This window comes from Acanthisitta chloris, unplaced genomic scaffold (assembly GCF_000695815.1).
Source record: "Acanthisitta chloris isolate BGI_N310 unplaced genomic scaffold, ASM69581v1 scaffold4572, whole genome shotgun sequence".
Lineage (NCBI taxonomy): Eukaryota > Metazoa > Chordata > Aves > Passeriformes > Acanthisittidae > Acanthisitta > Acanthisitta chloris.
This window is the reverse complement of record NW_008662053.1, coordinates 238,520-258,084: the sequence shown is the minus strand read 5'-3', so window position 1 is coordinate 258,084 and position 19,565 is coordinate 238,520. Positions and strand designations below refer to the sequence as shown.

The 19,565-nt window shown below is 36.6% G+C and overlaps 1 protein-coding gene across 1 annotated transcript in view; it reads right to left on the bottom strand.

Annotated features, from left to right (window-relative positions):
* Positions 1-19,565, bottom strand: part of LOC103798201 (dystrophin-like) — a gene marked incomplete at its 3' end in the record, with an annotated part of 308,111 nt that overhangs the window by 50,040 nt on the left and 238,506 nt on the right. Inside the window, exon 38 of the mRNA XM_009070449.1 lies at positions 9,310-9,474. Within this exon, the coding sequence (XP_009068697.1) occupies positions 9,310-9,474 (165 nt within the window). The remainder of the gene's footprint in view (positions 1-9,309; positions 9,475-19,565) is intronic.

The following is a 19,565-nucleotide window of genomic DNA, read 5'->3' as shown; positions in this document are numbered from 1 at the left end:
TGCTGAACAAAGTTACAGGCTGAAAAAATGGCAAGGACTTGTCTACAGCCCCATCTGGACTATGAAAGTCTGTTGATATAGCTCAGAACTTAGAAAATTCATACTCCCTAGCTGAAACCAATATATTGAGTAAACCTCTGGTGTGTATGCCAATGGAAGATAAAGTTTGATGGCTTGGCATATGTTATTTCAGGAGATGGTAACTATCCTAGCAGACACAGACAGGCTGTTTGACATATGCTGCACATATATTAGGAGGCCCAGTCAGCTATCTATAAATGTATCTGCAGCATTTCAGACTCTCTATTGGTCTATATTAAGAATTGCGAGCACTGATTCACCTTCTCTGGTAACACTGGAAAAACTTTTGGCATCAATTTCCCAATGAGATTATGTTCATGGGGTGTTTTTTGTGGGGACAGTAGAAGAAGCTCACAGTGATTAAACCTGTGTCTTCATGATGAAATACAATGCAAAAATGGAATCTTAATTAGAACCTAGGACTTCCCTCCTTGTCAGTGCCGACCTAGACGAACAGAACTGGGTAATAATCAGAGGGCTGAACCAGTCCAGGGAGTCTCCTGGGAGTATCTCCTGTCTGGGCCCCAGGGAGGCACGAGACTTCCCTGTGGGATGGGTCTGGTTGGCACACTGAGGGCCCTCAGTTCCCCTCAGAAGGGAGTCACTACCCTTCTTTCTTTCTTTCTTTCTTTCTTAGCAGCCATAAATGAGAAGTTCCAGCAAGGTCCATAGAAATATTCACACCTATCTTTCAGGTTACTATTCCCAGACATTAGGGGAAAAGCTATAAATAAAGGGTGAGGTTCTGAATGCCTCAATTTTTCCTCACAAGCAAAAAAAAAAAAGGATAGGAAATGTGGTTCTATTCCCATTTTCAAGAATTCTGGTTCTAAATAAGTGACCTCATTTTTATCTTTGACTCAGCTCTGCACATTCCCATTCACAGAGCAGACTAACAAGCGAAACTACCACAAAGAATAATGGTCAGAGGAGACTTAATTAAAATCTATCAAAGTTCAGCTGCACCACAGTAAGCATTACATCTTGATAGTAGGTCAGAGAGTACAGCCAATGGCATTCTCAGTAGTCACTTTAGATATTTATACAATATTATTAGAACACATCCAAGGTACACTATTAACAGCTCTGTGCCCATATTGAGGTGGAACGTCATCCACGAGGGGAAAAATGCATTTATTAGTACTTAAACTTGCTGAATAAAGACTTTAATCAATTTTGATAAAATTCAAGCAAAGATGATCTCTGTTCTTTTCTACATAACAGACAAAAATGTTCGATATAGTCCTGAATATTTTACTTAACTCTATATAGAAAGAAAACACTCTGTGAGCATCTAAGTTAAAAAATTTAATTTCACCTTTAAAAAAAAAGCACAAAACCCCCTCCAAGTAATTCAATTTAAAGACTATTCCATTAGTGGTCTGTGGAGAAGCTTAGTGTAAAACTGCTTTACTGCTAAAAATATTCTGTAACTAGTGGACAAAGAACTTTATGCACCTGCCTCTTATAAATGCTATTTTAATGAGTAAATAAATTAACCATTCTTCCCCATATTACATTAACTGACTGGTCTTGCACAAGTGTGAGACTCAAAGTATGATCCAAAGACAATGTTAAAAGAGATTTTAATGGGGAAAATAATATTGTGAGATTCGACCAGCTTTTTAAAGTAAATTATGCAAACAACAGTCACCTGATTTCAAAGAGAGACTGGAAAATTGATACAACTATAGTTCTTGACCTATGTGAACAATCTTTTAAATACTTTAGAGGAGAAGAAACTTACACAGGAAAGAACACTACATAAAGGACCTCTTCCTTCTAATAATGCAACATTTTGATTTTAAAGTTCATAACTACTTTCTAAACCCACAAGTGCAGCTTTTGTGCAGTTTGTAAAATATGCAGACACCCTGTCTCTAAAGACTTGGCTCATTTTTCATCATTCCTCTCCCTGCAATATCTCTTATTACTGGTAGTGGAAAAGGGAAAGAAAGAAAAGAAAAAGGAAATCCTTCTCAAAGAAATGGAACTAAGAAGATCCCCAAATTTAAGCCATGCAAAGTGCCTGAAATAGCAAACTCTACCACTATGCAGAGTGAGAGAATGTTTTCTCCAAAGCACATTTTCCTGCTGGCTATCAGAAATTTGTGAGCTTCTCCTGTACTTCTAGAGGAGATGAAATATAGTAATTTTTTCCCCACGCAGAGAAATCACTATCTATCCATTGCAGCTGTCTGTCCTGAAAAGGAAATTTCCTGGAGGTACTGAAGATAGATGAAATTATTAGCTGTAAAGACATGACCTGCAGATAGGGCATATGAAAGTAATTTGGCTATGGTGGTCATATGCCGATAAAGCACAGTTAATCATCCAGTTGGACTGCAAAAAGGTGCAGTAAGAAAAAAATCTTTGAGATTTGACATGATTCAGAATATTTTATTTTGAGACTGGACAGGACACAGGATGACACAGCTGCTCCTGTTCCACCAAGACTACAGACCCTCTCTTATTTTCAGTGCATAATAGAAAAGAGAAAATAACAAACCCAGGAGAGCTGACACAGAAGAAGGAAATGTGGCAGAAAAACATAATGGGAAATTCTTGCAGGAAAATAAGGGAAGTCCCAATAACTTTACAAGCTCTCTCTTAGTACCGTGTGCTTTTAGATGCTAAAGGACAGAAGCTTCAGAGGAAGAAACATTACTTTCATTTTTAATTGCCATCTTTCTGAATTTGTCTGATTTTTCCATTCAGTGCATATATGTTTTATATTGAGGATTTATTACCTTTTCTGCATAGTCCTATGAAAACAGTCTCTCCTTGAGGAGTGAGGAGCTAAGGACAGTAGAATGCTTTGGGACAAATGCCTTTGGTTTGCTCTGGATCTCTGGGAAGTTTCAGATTTATGGACTATATGTGCAAGACTTTGATACTAACTTGCTAGACAGACAGTGAGTGTCTGGTAAAAATCCTTTTTGATGGTATTTCTTTGCCTGAGTTTCACTCCTTGAATTTTTCAACACAAAGATGTGTCCTGCACTGTGGCTGACACTATCTGTTAGGAACACAGGTCTTGTGAATTTAGTTCCATGGCTACGGTTTTGTTCAATTTGTAAGCTTTTCTTACCTTACTAGACAATATACTTTTCATTCTTTACATATTTGTGTTTCTAAAAATAATTTTAGCTCATGGTATCTTGTTGACTACATCACAACACAACATAACATCCTTAGTACGTGCATATGTATTAGAAAGAAGTGATTCTTTTTTGACTGCGAAAAACACATCTTTAACTCCCACTGGAAGTATTTTTCTAAAGTCTTAGCACACCACAAATGTTGCATGGACTACATTTAAAAAGTGCAATCTGACTGAAGCAGATTGCAGAATGTTAATTTTATCTTAGTCACAGTTGCAGTAGGTTCTGATACGAAAGCTTTTACTTCTGGTCTGGTCTGTCTTATCCAGTCCTTTTGGGTTTTATATACTTAAGAGAGCCCTGTTATTCTAGTTCTGTTATTATGGAACCTGATTTCTGAATCTTACTGTTCTTTGAAGCTTTCTAGGTTTCTCCTGTAAGCAAAATGTCTGCAAATCTCTAATCACAATTCTCCATGACTTGGGGTCCTATCACACATGGAATTGGGACCAAATAGGGCTATGAGGAAATAAATACTAGGAGGAAAACAAACCTGGGATGAATTACGAGCAAAAGTTGTTGAAATTTCTGAAGGTATTTTCTTAAGCTGCCAACTAGTGAAGCATAGCTTGTTACCCTCCCTTCCAAGATTCCCCTTCTTTTTCTTGCAGGTGCAGCAAACACATCTCAGTAGAACACTCAGTAGGAGGATATAAAGGTCAGCATTTGCACAAGTTCTTTGGCCATAACTGTGGAGTGTCACAGATTGCTGAAGCCATAGACAAAGCCTTTCAAAGTGTCCAGAGTAACATATCCCAAAAAGATTTAAGTGTATTAAATGTGGATGGCTGGACCAAAAGAAACACATTTCAAAGTGCTCATGTAGGTCTTGAAACATCCCATTAAGGAAACAATGCAGAAACAACTAGAGTTTCCATTATAGCAACATTTGCCACTTACTCAGACTCTGATTATCTGACTTAGCCAAAATAAGCTTGTGATTAAAGATAACCACATCATTATCAGGACCAGAAAAACAATCATGTTGACCACAACAATAATTGCTTTTTGAACTAATACTAATTAGATACTCCATATTTGTTTTCTTAGAACAACAGTACTGATGGTGACCAAACAGAGTTTAGGAAAGAACTCGATTACTGTCCATTAATGCAGCATTGGACCTCTCTCTAGTTTGGCAAACAAAGCAGTGACAAAAAGATGAAGCTAAGTAAACTCAGCTGAGGGAAAATGCACAGGTTTTTAACTCAACTGTTGAAGTAATTTACCGCAAGATGTGGATGACTGTCTGTATGTGGAAATTTGAAACTAGTCTTGGTTGGTTTGGGTTGGGCTGGGTTTTTTTTAAATTATTATTATTTTTGAGAAAGGAGTGCTGCAGTTCAAGTGAAAAATCCAGAAAACTGAAAGGATGACTTTATAAAGCAAGTGTGACTGGATTAGCAGAGCAGTATCTTCTGACTCTTTATTGAACCAACTATGTTAATTCTATGCATATCCTGGAGACAACAAATAGTTAGTTGTCTGCTCAGAGTTGCCATACACCATGCAATAGCTGTAACTGTTTCTGTATACAGGTTTCATAGAAAATTTGAACGTTCCAACAGTATATGTGGACTTGTTTTAGGGGCTCTTGTTTATATTAACATTTTTTACAAAAAGAATACCTGGCAGAATGTTTGTTAATGATGTCTAGGTTAAAAAGGAAAGTGGAGACCATCCTATTAGAGGACTGTACATACCCACACCTCAGTAACTGCTACAAGGCTTGCTCTGCTGTTAATCTAGTGTCTCCTGTTGTTAGATGGATATACACATCCCCATACATTTTTAGCCCCCAGAAAACTGCCAAAACACCCTGGGATATATATATCAAAATACTATGAAACTGCAAAAGACTTGAAAGAAGCAAAGCTACCCCCAGAGAGCCCAACAAGCAAGGCAAAACCAGAGACAGTGCTGGGATCCAGAACCAGGCAGATCTGAGAAGGCTCAATAAAACTTCCTTCTGTCAAAATTCAGCCATAGAGAGAAGTTTCTCATATCACCCACGTTATCCTGCAGGACCTCAGCTTTGCACTGAGAGGATATGTTTGCATTAACCATTGAAAAGCAGCTATTACTTCCTAGGATTCAGGTTTACTTCTATGAAAAAATGAAAAATACAACCAGCAAAACCATTACATTGGAATGCTCAGGAGTCAGAAAATGCACATTGTTAGCTGGGGATTTTTATTGGCAAAGAAAGAAAACCTGCTAGGGAAAATAAAGTCTTTCAACATAAACTGAGAGCAGGACCAGGCAAATGGGCTCCAGACAGTCAGGAGTATTGAGAACTGCTGGTAACAAAAAGTCCCAGCACATACAAACACAGCACACAGCAAGAGCTGATTTCAGCACGTCCAGGCTGGAGGTGCCTCCTGCCCTGAGTACCCAGGGACTGTGGCTCTGACACCCACAGTGAGACACCAGTGCTGGCAGGAGCTGTACTGCAAACAAAGCTGTACTGTCACCTACTTCAGCCTTCTTCTGTGCTAGAATGTAGATGATTTTTAGAGTATTTTCTTTGCACCATTTTGTAAAATTGAAAATTCACAATGATAACATCTAAGTTTGTGAAGTCTGAATACTGAAACATGCAAAATAGCTATCAGTATGAGGGGAAATCCAGGTCAAAAAATGAATGCAGAGAGAGTCATACTGTTAAGCTTGGAAAACTAGAAAAGTCCATAGAGTTGTAAAAGGCATAATATGAAATATATTTTAGATACATTAGAAACTGCTATACTGCAAACCTGGAAGTGTTCCAGTGTTCATAACTACCAGAGGAGTCAAGACATTCTTAGAGACGCAGCTTTCATGCCTTCCCCATGCATATACACACGTATTTCACAGGAGCAATCTGTATGATGCTATTATTGAAAATGAAGATTATGTCAATGCGGTGAAAAATATTCAACACTTTAAAAGAGCCAAGATCTATCCTAATACTTTAAATTTGCAGCTTGCAAGTATGCACATCAGTGATGATTTATTTGGACAGTTTCTTAAATAAAAAAAAAAGATCTTCGACTGTTTATAGAATGAAACTGTAATTTAGGATTGGTATCATGAGTGGAGCTAATACCTGTACAGATGCTTTCTAGATCCTGAGAATGAAGAATCCTTTGCCTACTGATATTGAGAAATGAGTTATTAAAGCCCAAGTGTGATTCTTCTGACAACACTACTAAAGATTACTGTGCCTAACTGAAGGTCTGTGTCCCAACTGGGGCACTGCAGCCTCTAAATGATGGTCAAGAGAACCATGAAGACAAATCATACTGGCATGAAATATATTAGGGTTTCCTGAGCCTTAGTGTAATTCTTTAAAATAAGTGCAGAGTTATGAAGGCAGAATGGGGTGAAAGAAAACAAAATTTTCAATTCAGCAGGGAATATATCTGATAATAAATGCTGCTGTGAAGGACAATATGCTTCTGAGGACTAAATAACCTTAAAAAGATTGTTTCAACAATTTCACAGTGCTCGTATTTTGTTAAACATTTTTGCAGCTTTTTAAATTGGCATATGTACATACTTCAGAAGCTAAGAAACAAGACAAAATATTCCAGGGATTGCAGGACTGCAGACATGGCCCAGCACACTCCTTGGGCACCACAAGCTCTTACTCCACGTGGGTGACCAAGGAATGTGCTGGAGTTGTCCAATCTTTATGGCTGCATCTCCTGTTCTCCTGTTTCCTAACTGCATTACAGTGAAGCAGAAAAGAGCCATTCCCACTAGTTAGTCTTGTACTTAACTTTGGCTACAAGTCTAGGAAACAACTGGTATGAAACATCTGCAACCATCCTGCAGGGCTGGAGGAGGCTGATACGACGCTGTGTAATTATTCACCTGCAAATGCCTCTGTAATGAAGGGTCAGTAAATGTGAGGGCACAGAAAGATCATTTTCTTAAATAAATGATAGTATCTTGCTGGGCAAGTACCTGCATTATGGCTTCTGTGCTAATGGGATTTTGAAATCCAGGATTTAGGGAGGCTGCAGAGATCTACCTGTCACCAAAACAAGTTATGTATTTGGGTCTTAAAAGTCTAACTTTTTATGAAGTTCTCTGTAACAACGTGCCATAATTTCTCCTTCGGTTGCACCTTTGTTACTCTCATAGAATTACTTTTGTGCCATCATTAAAGGTTAACACTGCTGGAGATTTGATTTAATTTTTCTTCTAAGTCAATGTAAATTTAAGGGACCTCTCACCTTTAACAGCTGATTTTTTGCAGAGGTAGAAGAAAGTATGAGCTCTTAAATTAGTATTAATTCACATAAATTGAAAGTTATCAGTATGAATCATGCTAGTGAAATTCACAGATATTCCCCTTGATATACTTATTATGCATGTATTATATAGATCAATATTATGCAAAAGGTTAAATCAGATTATCTGATAAGGATCTGCATTTATTATACCCCTTGATTTAGGGAGCAAACTGCAATGACAGTTATCAGATTACAGCTGCATGCCAGAAGTAAAGGTTACCAGAGTTTTGAGGGAAGTAAATCACTGTATTTTGGAAATTCTTCCAGAACAATCCTAATTAGTATGTCAGATAAGCTTTGGTTAGTGTATCAAGTTTTAATTTCAGCTACCAAACATTGCTGTAGCTGAAATTTGCTAAAGATAAGTAAAAAAGCAAGAAACTTGCTTTTAAAAATTTTTTTCTGTTCTTTCCAGAGTTTTTCAGAAATATTCAAGTCATATCACCATAAGAGTACTGAAAGAGCCAAGTAGAACATTTAATTCACAAGCAGCATGAAAAGTAATACTCCTATAATTTACGGAAATTTAGTCCTGCTTCTATTGTATATAAACTTCACTGGTGGAGTAATTCTGGAATTAAAGGAAATAGAATAGAAAAACACAAGAAAAAAATGGGTGAATCATCTAAACTTTTTTGTTAAAATAAAGGAGATAAGGATACATAATTTTCTTGAAAGCAAAATTCCATCAGTCATTCAGTACATATACAGACATTTGCAAAGAGTTATACTAATTTTATCTTCTAGAAAGGGAATGAATGTCATTGCTGAACTCATTCTGTCAATTATAGGACTGCAACAGGACTTGAGATTCACTATTTTATATAATGGGATTGTATGACATCAAAAGAGTTTGGCCATTAAAACAGTTCCTTAAAAGAAACTATATTAACATGAATATAATAAACATGCTTAGCAAAACCACACATCTTCAGGAGCAGGGATTATTCCACTCCATGCAAGACAAGAACAGTTTTGAACATTTATATATTTGTTCTTTTTCCACTGAAAATTCCATCATCAAATCAACACAAAACTCAGTGCTTTACCTAGCTGAACAAGATGCTGAGTTACTATAACCTGTAATTTCACAGACTTTAATTAGCTCTTGTACACTAAATATTTCCCCAGTTTATGTGAAGATTCTATATGCACAGACAAAATGCAAGGCCAAGAGGTCTAAGTGCACACACAGCCAGTTGATTCAAATCAGTGGGTTTCATCCTTGATGTCTCTGGCCTCACTCAGCCCACACAAAGGCATTTTTTTATACTTAAATACATAGAAAGGAGCAGATGACAAATATTTTTCTCACAATTACGAGACAATCAACTTTATTGATTCCTGGAATGTTACCTCTGCAGTTAAATATCTTTCCTTCCAATATGAGAATCTGGTCCTAACTATTCTGATTTTCATGTAGCCATATTAGCTTTAATGAATAACGTAAATTGTCCAGCACTGATAGTCTGCATTTGAGTTTGCTTTGAATTAAAATTTCATGTACCAATTTTTGGGTCTAATGTTTCATGTATATGGGCTGGCAAAAAAAAGAGATTATATTTATATTTCATCATGGAAACATTGATTCTAATCTGCTCTATCACTAGAAATCATTTAATGAAAAAGAATAAAAGTTTCCCTTAATTCACAGAACTCTGAGGCCTATTGCTGACTTCTGTCTCAAATTTATATCATTAATAAAAACTGTGTGCTAATGCTGCAACTGACTTTTCAACCACTAAATATTCCAGTATTTTTCAAAATAGAAAAACATTTACCTTAATATCAAAGGCTCCTGGCTGACCCACTTTGTTATAAAGCTCCAGCTGGTTCTTGACAGGTGTTACCCACAATATCACCTGATTTAGCTGTTGATCAAGTTCAATGAAATCCTTTAGTAAAATCTCTATTTCTTTTTGTTTCTCTGGAAGATCTTTGGACACCTGAAAAAATACCAGAAGCTGTTGTTTTGGTGAAAAAAGAAACAACCAAATAAACACAAACCAATTTAACACTACACACATATACACTTATATAAAATATTAAAATACAAGTTTTATATAGTGGTAGAAAGAAAGAAAGAGTAGACTCACCAATCATACTATTATGGTAGGTATCTTGCAAATCATTTGAAACAAACTGTCCTAAAAAACCAGCAAAAACCAAAACACACACACACCCCCAACCAACCCCAAATAATAATACAAAAATAATCAAACCTTAGCATCAGGCTTCTCAATTATTTGGCAAAAAATTGTTCTCCCAGTATACTAAGCTATTTTAAAAGGTCAATTTTTAATCAGGAAAAGCAAAGTGAAAATATAAAATTGATCATTTGAATGATATCTAACCTTTCTTGACCTCTTGAATGGAGATATTTATAAGCCTGTGTTTTCTTACAAGGTGTTTAGAATTGCCAGTTGGGTCCAAATATGCATAAGCAGATGCATACAGTGAAGAAAAGGAAGGAAGAAATACATCATCAATTCTGATCAGGCAACTTGGTTCTCTGATTTGCATTCAAAGCAGTCAGGTTTTTAACTAAGCATATTCTTCTGTGCCAACAACATTAGAAATTAAGAATCAGTGAATGGCATAGCTCAAATCCACCAGCACTGAAGCACTTGGAGTAAATGCAGGAACAGGTTGGACTGAAATAAGCCAACACAGAGCTCCATGCTGTCCTTCCCAGATTGCTTTCTAGAGCCAGAGAGGTGAGGTGTGACAATACTACACAATGGGCAACATTGCAAATATAGACTAGGGGAGAAACCATCTGTACTTTAAAAATAAAAAATTCATAACAGCAAATACAGGGCCTGGGCAGAGATACAAAACAATGGCAGTTTATGAGTAAAAATAGGCCAAGAAATGTGGCAAGTTTACCATATAATGAAAAATAAGATTTTCCCAATGTTCACTGTTTTTAAGGACATTTTTACCAAAGTGACCCTCTTCAAAGTGGCAAAACATGATGTTTCTGAGACACATGATAAAATATAAATCCCCATAAAGTTAAGCTGCATTGATGGAAGCTTTGCTATCAGATTGCCCAGCTACAGAAGAACTAGTGCTCTGTACTAACTTCTAATCCAAAGGATGAAATTTTTCAGAGGACAATAAATCTAAACTCAGAGTCATGAAAGCAATGGATGTTACTAAAATGAACAATCCCCAGTTAAGGGAATGGAAAGAACACAACTGGCTCATGACACATTTCTTTACAATTCAGGCTGATAATACTGATTCGTTCACACCAAAATAACCCCTCTGCATACACTCTCCACAGGATTATTAGACCATATTCAAGTGAAATGTACTTCAGTGGAGTGCCAGGGTAATGCTTGGACTCGATGATCTTAAAGGTCTCTTCCAACCCTGATAATTCTAAGACATTTGTAAGTCAAGAAGTTGATTTGCCATATATTCCATTGTCTCCACTGTTCACTATAGTCACCCCATAATATCCCATTTAATAAAAACATGAATCAAATGACTTATTCCATCTTCCTAATCTTTTGAAACATAATAAAAACTCTGCTTTTCTAAAAGGGTCCCAGAAATGAAAGAAAACAATTAAAAATGCATTCATTTCCCTCATGTGTTAACTCACTATCTATGCACACCTTGGCCTAATTTCATACAAGATTAGCTTCATCTATCTTACAAATTTGAATGTTAACCTCCAATGTTTACTAGTTTTAATATTAATGCAAACAAGTTTCACAGAAATACAACTGAAAGCAAATAGGTAGTCATAGGCAGGTAAGAATCCAACCTGACTTCTGAAGATCTGAAACTTAAATTAATCTGCTTCCAATCAACATTAATGAAGCATTTTAGGTCTGTCACAGGACAGAGAAAGAAAAAATTGTAGAGGTTTCAGGGAGAGCAGGGAAGGGGGGAAGTAACTAATTATATACTAAGCTATATTGAATGAAGAACAGCAGAATAAGAGTGATTGTGTTTTGGTGACAGACTGTACTTCAACCTGCTGTTTTCACAAACAATCACACAGGAAGAGAAGTCATAATTATCCCATCTATAGTAAAAGGTAAATTGTGACTTAAGTAAATGCAGCCTCTTCTCACGCACTGACTCCTGCTCTAAAATTATAGCACAAATATAGGGTTATAGTATTTTTAATATAAAAATAAATAACTCTATGTCAATATGAATCAGTTAATTATATACAGAAATGTCATGTCATCTAATTTTACACAGAGATAAAAAGAACAACAGGAAATAAATAAAGGACAGAGCTCAAAGTGAGGTTAGCACCACAAATAAGCATTTAACAAGGCAACACTTCCTAAGACCAGGCAAAGTGTCACATGCATTGTGTGGGAATCAGTCTTAGATTCTGGTTATCAGGGATTTCATTTGCTAGCTTGTCGTGCTTTCTTGTTTTGTTGGGTTTTTTAAGCATTGGCATCAAACTGTCAAGCTGCTAATCAAATTAGAGCCTGATGTGTTTCAGGTAATTACAAGTCTGCCTATCAAGCCCCAGTATTACTGCACTCTGTCTCCTGGGGACAGCTTGTTTCCTGAGCTCATTCTGCAGCTCACCAGAAGCATAAATTGGGAAAATCTCCACAGAGTAATGGGCATGGGCACGACTGGCTGTTCAGATTGGTGCCCTCCCTGTGGCAGAGGAGCACATAGCGATGGGATGCTCCAGAACCTTCCCTCCCGTTTCACTGCCAGTCTCTCCAGCTAGTTATTCACAGCTCCAAGAGTTCCAGCTCTGGGGTGGGATCCAAATGCTTGTGGGAGCTACAGGCTTCCCACTGCCCTGCTGGCTCTGGGCTCTCTCAACACGTTCCTGCAAATTCTTGGATGTTTCCAGGGATGAGGGAGCATTGGATAGTGCTCCACTCCAACATCCTTTTCTTTGGGCCTCATCTGCCTTTTCTTCATTTGTTGTCTCAGGGTAACTATCCAGTGTCTACTCCTTTAGCATCTTATCTCTTTCCTTCCTATTTAAGAAAGACTGCTAGATTTTATCAGCAAAGGGCTGATGTCCTTCTCTGAGAGGGAAGACCAATAACAACAGTGGCCACAAGGCAACACCTGCAGAAGACTCAAAACAGGGGAAACACATGAGCTGTTTCCCCTAGATGTGCCTAGGACTGAACACAAGCAATAGCCTGGCAAGGAATGCAGGGTGAAAACAAAAAAACAAAACACTGAAGAAAGGATAACTTCAGTTGGTACATCTTTCTAAAAATCTGGGTTAGCCTTTTGCATACAAATTAAATATTTTCAACTTTGCCTTGCTTGGCAACCAAAGACACACAAATTTGCAAATGGAAACAACAAAAGTATGGATTATTCCTTCAAAGACAACAAATTCGATTTCAACATCAAAGGACACGTCAATGATATGTGTCAAAACATTAATCTCAAAGCATGTGGTACATCTAAAATCTTGTACTTTAGTTCAAGTGTTAATTAAGTTAGAATAATTGGAAGTTAGTAACAGATTAATGAAAAAATTTAAGCTCCAAATGGGAAAACAGCAGAAGAGATTAATTTTACCAACTGACATCAGTCTTCACAATATATAATTTTATTATAATCTGAAACTACCAGAACATTTCCACTTATTTGAGTATTCAAAATTTTACTGTTTTCATTAAAACACCGGAAAAAAAACCACAAAAATTGCCAGTATAAAAATGGTAACACTTCCAAAACATGAGAATAGTCTGAAATTTGAATAATTGCATATTTTTAAAGTCTAGATTTTCATCTAAATATTCTAATTTTTTCTCCTTAAGAATTCTAAAACTACTTGCATTGCTTATTTCTGTTCCACCTGAACCTTATGTCTTCAAAGCTCTTCCCTCCCAAGAAGCCTAAATGATACACTACTCGGTTCTTCCCACGTCTATCCCAACCTGATCACTTTGGGGCAAAACTATACACATGCTCATCTTGGCAGTGTATGTATCTTTGATTGTTTCACATGCTCCAGTTTCCCATTGCTATTTCTCACTTTAGCTTTAGACAGTTACCGTGCAGTCTGTGCACAGCTGTGTGTGCACTGTGGGAGAAATTAGAGCTGAGCAGATGGAAAGGAGAACTAATCCTTACCATAATAATAAGTATAAATGGAGGAAGGATTTCTATAAAGTATGTCACCTGATGTAAAATCATATTGTGTTTCCCTGTTCTATTTGATTCCTTATGCATATCCAGAAAGTGGATTCAATTAAAGCAGCATCAATTAAAAAACAGTTGTGGAGTTACAACTCAATCCTCAATCCTTTAACTCAGAAACAATGCTCAGAATGAAAAAGTTGAAACTAATTAGGTAAAGACAGTAAGTAAGAAAGAACAAACAACAGGAAATAGTTTTTCAGCAGTCAGAAATGTTATTGCAAATGAATGAACTTGATAGGTTATGTTACTATTGATAAAATAAGGAAAGCCACGGAAATGATTTATACTATATCTCAAGTGACCAATGCCTGATTTTGAATATATCACTTCTCTCTCACAACTTACTGTCAGCCTCATTCCCTGTTTAACTGACATGATCAAAGAGAAAATAATGCCAATATTACTCAACTGTCTGAGAATACAGATAAAGAAATGCATCTCTCCTCAACACGTAATTTGTCAAAAATGAATATGGAGACTTTTCTTAGTGGCAAGTGGAGAGAAAAGCAATCCCAAATTCCAACATTTTAATAGCAATGAAAACCTGTCAGGTTTTTTCCCCCCAATATTAGATAAGGCATTAGTTTCTCTGGCTAGCTGCCTCACCAAACTATCCATAACTTGAGGAATCTGACAGTGGGTTAAGGTTTAGCTATCTTGAAATGCAAAACAAATTATAATAAGCTCCAATGAATATGAGCAAAAAGAGTATTGTGGGTATCTGTGAAGACTGTTAGCAATGTTACTCTCACACATCCTGCTTGGGTGAGTCCCCTGGACATACAAAGCATTCATGTAACTGTGCTTCAAACACTGCATGACCAGTAGTGCCAGGTTTAAAACCATTCAGAAGGGTTTGCATAGAGAAAAATTAAGTACTCTGTCTGAAGAAATGAGGAGACATTCTTTATGAATTTCTTCCCTCACTAAATGTAAAACAAACAGTTGCTTCTGCTTTACCATGCCATTTCTGAGGACAGAAATGCAAATATTAGGAAAAAAGGAGACAGATGACTACAGTGCAATCAACCCAGAGCAAAATGGACTGAAAGCAGGCTTTGATGTCATTCAAGCAGGACTTGGAAAATAAAGCAGTAAACTTAAAGTCCTAACAATTATTAAATGCAAATTTCAATCCAGACTTATGGATAAATCATAACTGACACTTCCATAACACTGTACAATGATTCCATAAACCAGCACTACAACCACTGTTGAGAAAGTTTTATCTGCTCGAAATCACCATCCCTAGGGGATGTACAAAAGAATAATTTAAAACGGAAGAGGGAAAACTTAATTCATATGCATCATTTCTTCATGAAAACAATCAGCATAAGAAAGAGTTTCATATAAGTTTGGTTTAGGATGCCATGTAGTTAATTAACTGAGCCATTTTCATTAACAAACTCAATATTGACTTTAAAACAAAAACTACGCAATTTCTTTAAAACGATGAATATTTATGAGCCACAGAGTCTCTGACAAAGCTGCAGTAAAGACTGTATTATTAGAGGAAGATTAACACAGGTTACTAAAAATATGTATAGAATATTTTTATTTGCTGAGCATCTAACACTTCATGTTTCCTTGCAAGCCTCTCAGGGCCTGATCTTGGCACATGTTTCTCTGGCCTTTGTTTTAAACTTCTTTACAGTGTATGTGCAATATTTTCAAGTTTCATTTAAATTAATTTTCTTCCCATTAATGAAAAAACCCAAAGCATTCCACAAAACCAATGCACCAAACAATTTTCTGCTTCATCTGGCTGTCCAGCGTTTTGCAAAGCAAACAAATTCCCCCACCCCAAAGACTTGTTTTGTTTTTCTGCCATGGTAGTATGAGCCTGTGTATCAGAGTCTTCTGAATATCTCTATGGTTTTTATATGCAATACTTATAACTAATTGCCATTCATTCTGCTCTCCACTATCTCAGCAACTCTCCTTTGCCAAGGACACAAGACCCTCCACCTTAAATCTCTGCTAAATAATCTAGTCCACAGTTTTCTTTATCTTTTTTATCTTAGTTAATGGTAGCTGTCAGCAATACTCAGATAAAAAGGAATTAAACCTACATATTCCTGTTTCTTAGAGCTCGTGACATTGTCATGTTTGTCCAATAACCATTTAAATCCAACTTCATGTATGACAACATGAAATGTGGACTATACCTAATTAGCAATCTATGACAAACTGTCACAGGTTATTGAACATAACAAAATACTTTCTTATATTTAAAGGAATCAGATCACTTATTAATTGAAAGTAAATTCAGGAAAATGCCAACCCTTGGATCCCAAAATGCTGGTTATAGTATTCTAATTTGAAATTGAAAGAACAGAAATCAAACCATAGCATTAATTTTCAAACATATTTTCCCCCTAATCCCACAAATAACAACAGTAGCAATTGCAGTACTTTCAGCTGTGAACTCCAACTGAGTTGCACTGACATGCTGGAAATTTTATGCCATTGTAGGTAATCTATGAATAATTACTACACAAGGCAAGTTACAAAACATGAACTATAACCTTGTTATGACTTTGTCTTTCTGCACTTTCTGGGCCCATCTGTTTTTCTCTACACTTGATCAACCAAGATAAGACAACCTATGCTTTTTCTGGTGGTACAGAAAATGTTCACAAATTATAGCCATGTCACTCCAGTCCGATTTTTTTCATGTCCATATAGCACAACAAATTGATTTGCTGTGGCAATAAACAGTGAAATAGTCTCTTCAGTGTCTAGTAATTAGAACTAATACTAGTAGACAAATTAAAAGGCAGCAAAACAAAATGTCTCCATCAGGCACTTCTAATAACCTCCATAATACATCCAGTAGATGTTGTGAAGACTAAGGTGGATAAATGAGGAGAATGCTGATTTTGGCATCCAGTTTACTTGCAGATAATCTAGCTCATCGCTCTTGGCTGACACCAGACCAAGAATAACATTGAAGAGTAATAAACTCCTTCCAGCAAACCTCTGATTCCATGGTTCACTGGTCTCAGACCTAATCTATCAATCCATTTACTGCACAGTAAAAGGTAAGAAACCCATTACAGATCTGTTACATACCATAGCAGGTGGTATATGACAAGAACTGAATTCATCACAAACCCCAGTGCCTAGTACCCTTTTGTATGCTTTGAAGCACTAGGTGGTTAGCTTACTTGGCTATCACAGCAGAAGATACTTTGAGCTTTGAAAATAAATGAAAAATTCTTGATGTGAAAGCATAAAAATGGTCATTAAATGCTTCATTTTTCATAATATTAAGACTTCATAAAGATAGTGCTATTTTCATTTCTACAAGAAATACTGGCTTTGGAGAGGGTACAATAAGTAAAACCAGGATAGAATTAAAAAGTCATGTCTTTCAAATGTGGACTTTAATCTTCATTCGCTGCTTAAACTATCCTGTCTGAGGCAGCAGCCTGTTAGAATCACTATTCAATAAAGTTGTCTAATGAAATGCCATGTTAAAATTATTACTATCCAAAGAAAGAAAAACTCTTCGTATATCTACTCTCAAGGTCATCAGCACGTGATATAAGCACCCAAAAGCAAAGACAATTCTGAAGTAAAAGCAAAAAAGCTACTTTTATGTGACTGCAATTCCTTTCATACTCAGGTTCTTTTCTAGGTTCTTTCTATTGCTGTAGGGCAACAGTTTGTGTGAGTGTCAAGAAGGTTTGAACATGGCTGATTTCAAACACGTCACCTTGAAGGTTAAGACTCTCAGGTTTGTCCCCCGTTCCCCTGCTTGGCAGATCAAGGCAAACCCAAAGTTTCTGATAACCTTAGGAGATATTTGGCTACACTCTCAGCCAGTGTAAACTGCCACAGCTTCTCTGAAGTAGACAGAATTACTCTGGGGTACACCAGATAAGGACCTACCTTACATAACTCATGGAACTGCCATGTGTGTTTCGTATGTGAAACTAATGTCATCCTGCAATGCAGGAGCATTGGAAAGGGCAGAATGTCACGTGCTCCTTTCCAGCAGAGATGCCACAAAACAAACCAAACCAAACAGAGACAAAGGATTAAAGTATAAGATACACTTTAAAAGGGGATGGGGAGACAGGAAAGCCCCAGAGAAATCTCTGTGTGATTATGTTTGTCTACTGTGCTTTGAGGAGCACAAAAAATATATCCTCATCAAAACAACTGACTACAGAACCATCCTCAGGTGACCTGCGAAGTTTGCCTGAAATAAAGTGCCAGATCTGTGAGCTTTGGCTCACAGTAAACATCTGCAGGTTTTTTTAGTGTCTGCAGATCTATAACTGAAGGAAGACGACATTAAGTTCCTCTGCCAGGCCTGCAGAGTTTCCATGATTCCCAGCCTTTCCATGATTCCTGGTTCTATTACAGACCCGAGACTTTCAGGGCAGAAAGTGAAACAATTGAGGCTTCCTACGTAAATAATGAGAAACAGAAAAAATACGCAAATAAAAATAATTTTTTCCCTTCATTTTCATTGGTAAAATCTGACAGAAAATGAGCTTCTAACTTTTTTTTTTTTTTTACATCTCTCAAGATCACAGGGAAAATAGAAAACCTCCTGAGAACGCGAACCCCTTCAGAGAACGTGTATTGATCTGAGTCTGGTAATTTTCAAGCTCAATTTCTGTTCATTTAAAAAACACAAAACAAAACCTAAGCCAAAACAAATAAAGAAAACCACTGCATTTTTCAGATTCTTTAGATTCAGAGACCAAGGGCCAATGAGAATTCAATTTGATACATCTCCATGGGAAGATAACTGAAATCAAAATTATGTGGTTAAGAAATTACCTTAAGTGGAAGATTAATCTTCTGGTTTTAGTCTCTTTTAGGAGTAAATCAAAGTTTTCAAGTTGTAAATTTCAATTCAAATTATCTTGCCAGACATATTGCTTAGATGTAGGAGACATAAAATTGCAAAAACTCACTAAATTGTAATGATTCACTAGACAGTAGTTTTGTCTTCCATATTTCATCCAAACCTAAATACTTTCAACAACATTCATAGCTGCTCTGACTGTGACAAGTAACCTGGGACATTTTTTTCAGCAAGTAGAAAATGAAAATACAAAGTTTTTAGGTATATGACCAATCAGTAAAAGCCTACATTCAATAACAAATTGCAGATTTTCTTAAAATGTATTTATGTAAACATACTGCAAATAAAGTTGTTTTCCTTAAAACTACCGTTGTCTTTTAATATCACAACTCAGATATTTTAACCACGGTGCCTAAATTCAGCTATGTATATGCTTCCTTCAGCTAGTAAATAACACTGGTTTTTCCTTGAGGTGTTCTGAATTCTTCTGTACACATTGATTTCATAAATCCATTTGTAGAGACAGAGATACTTCTGTACAAGCACCAAAATAATGATTTATGTGTCCAACTTAGAGTTTGTGAACGTGATCAATGTTTATTATCCACTTTTGCCTGAGCCATTAGCTACTATTCTGAACTTTGCCAGACTGTTTCTGTTAGGAAGAAACTAGTAAAAGTACCATGTCAAATCAGCCCCGTTTTATTTCTCAGGTCTGTGCTTGAAATTCCACATGTTTACAGAAATGGTAACAAGAAACCCCAAGATGTAGTATTCTTGACCTGACACTCTAGCTTGTCTTTTCAGTGGTGTACTTTTGTTCCCCACAACTAAACAATGCATTACTCTTCCTTTTTTTCCACAGCATCCCGGGGACCCACAGGTTCATGTCCCAGATTCTATTTTCCCCATTGGACTCAACAGAAATCCTTCAGCTGATTCTACCTTGACCTTTACCAAACAGACTAATCCATACCTTGGGTCATAGTCCTCTGGACAATGCTTTCTACCATTTCTGCTACATGAGAACATTCAAAT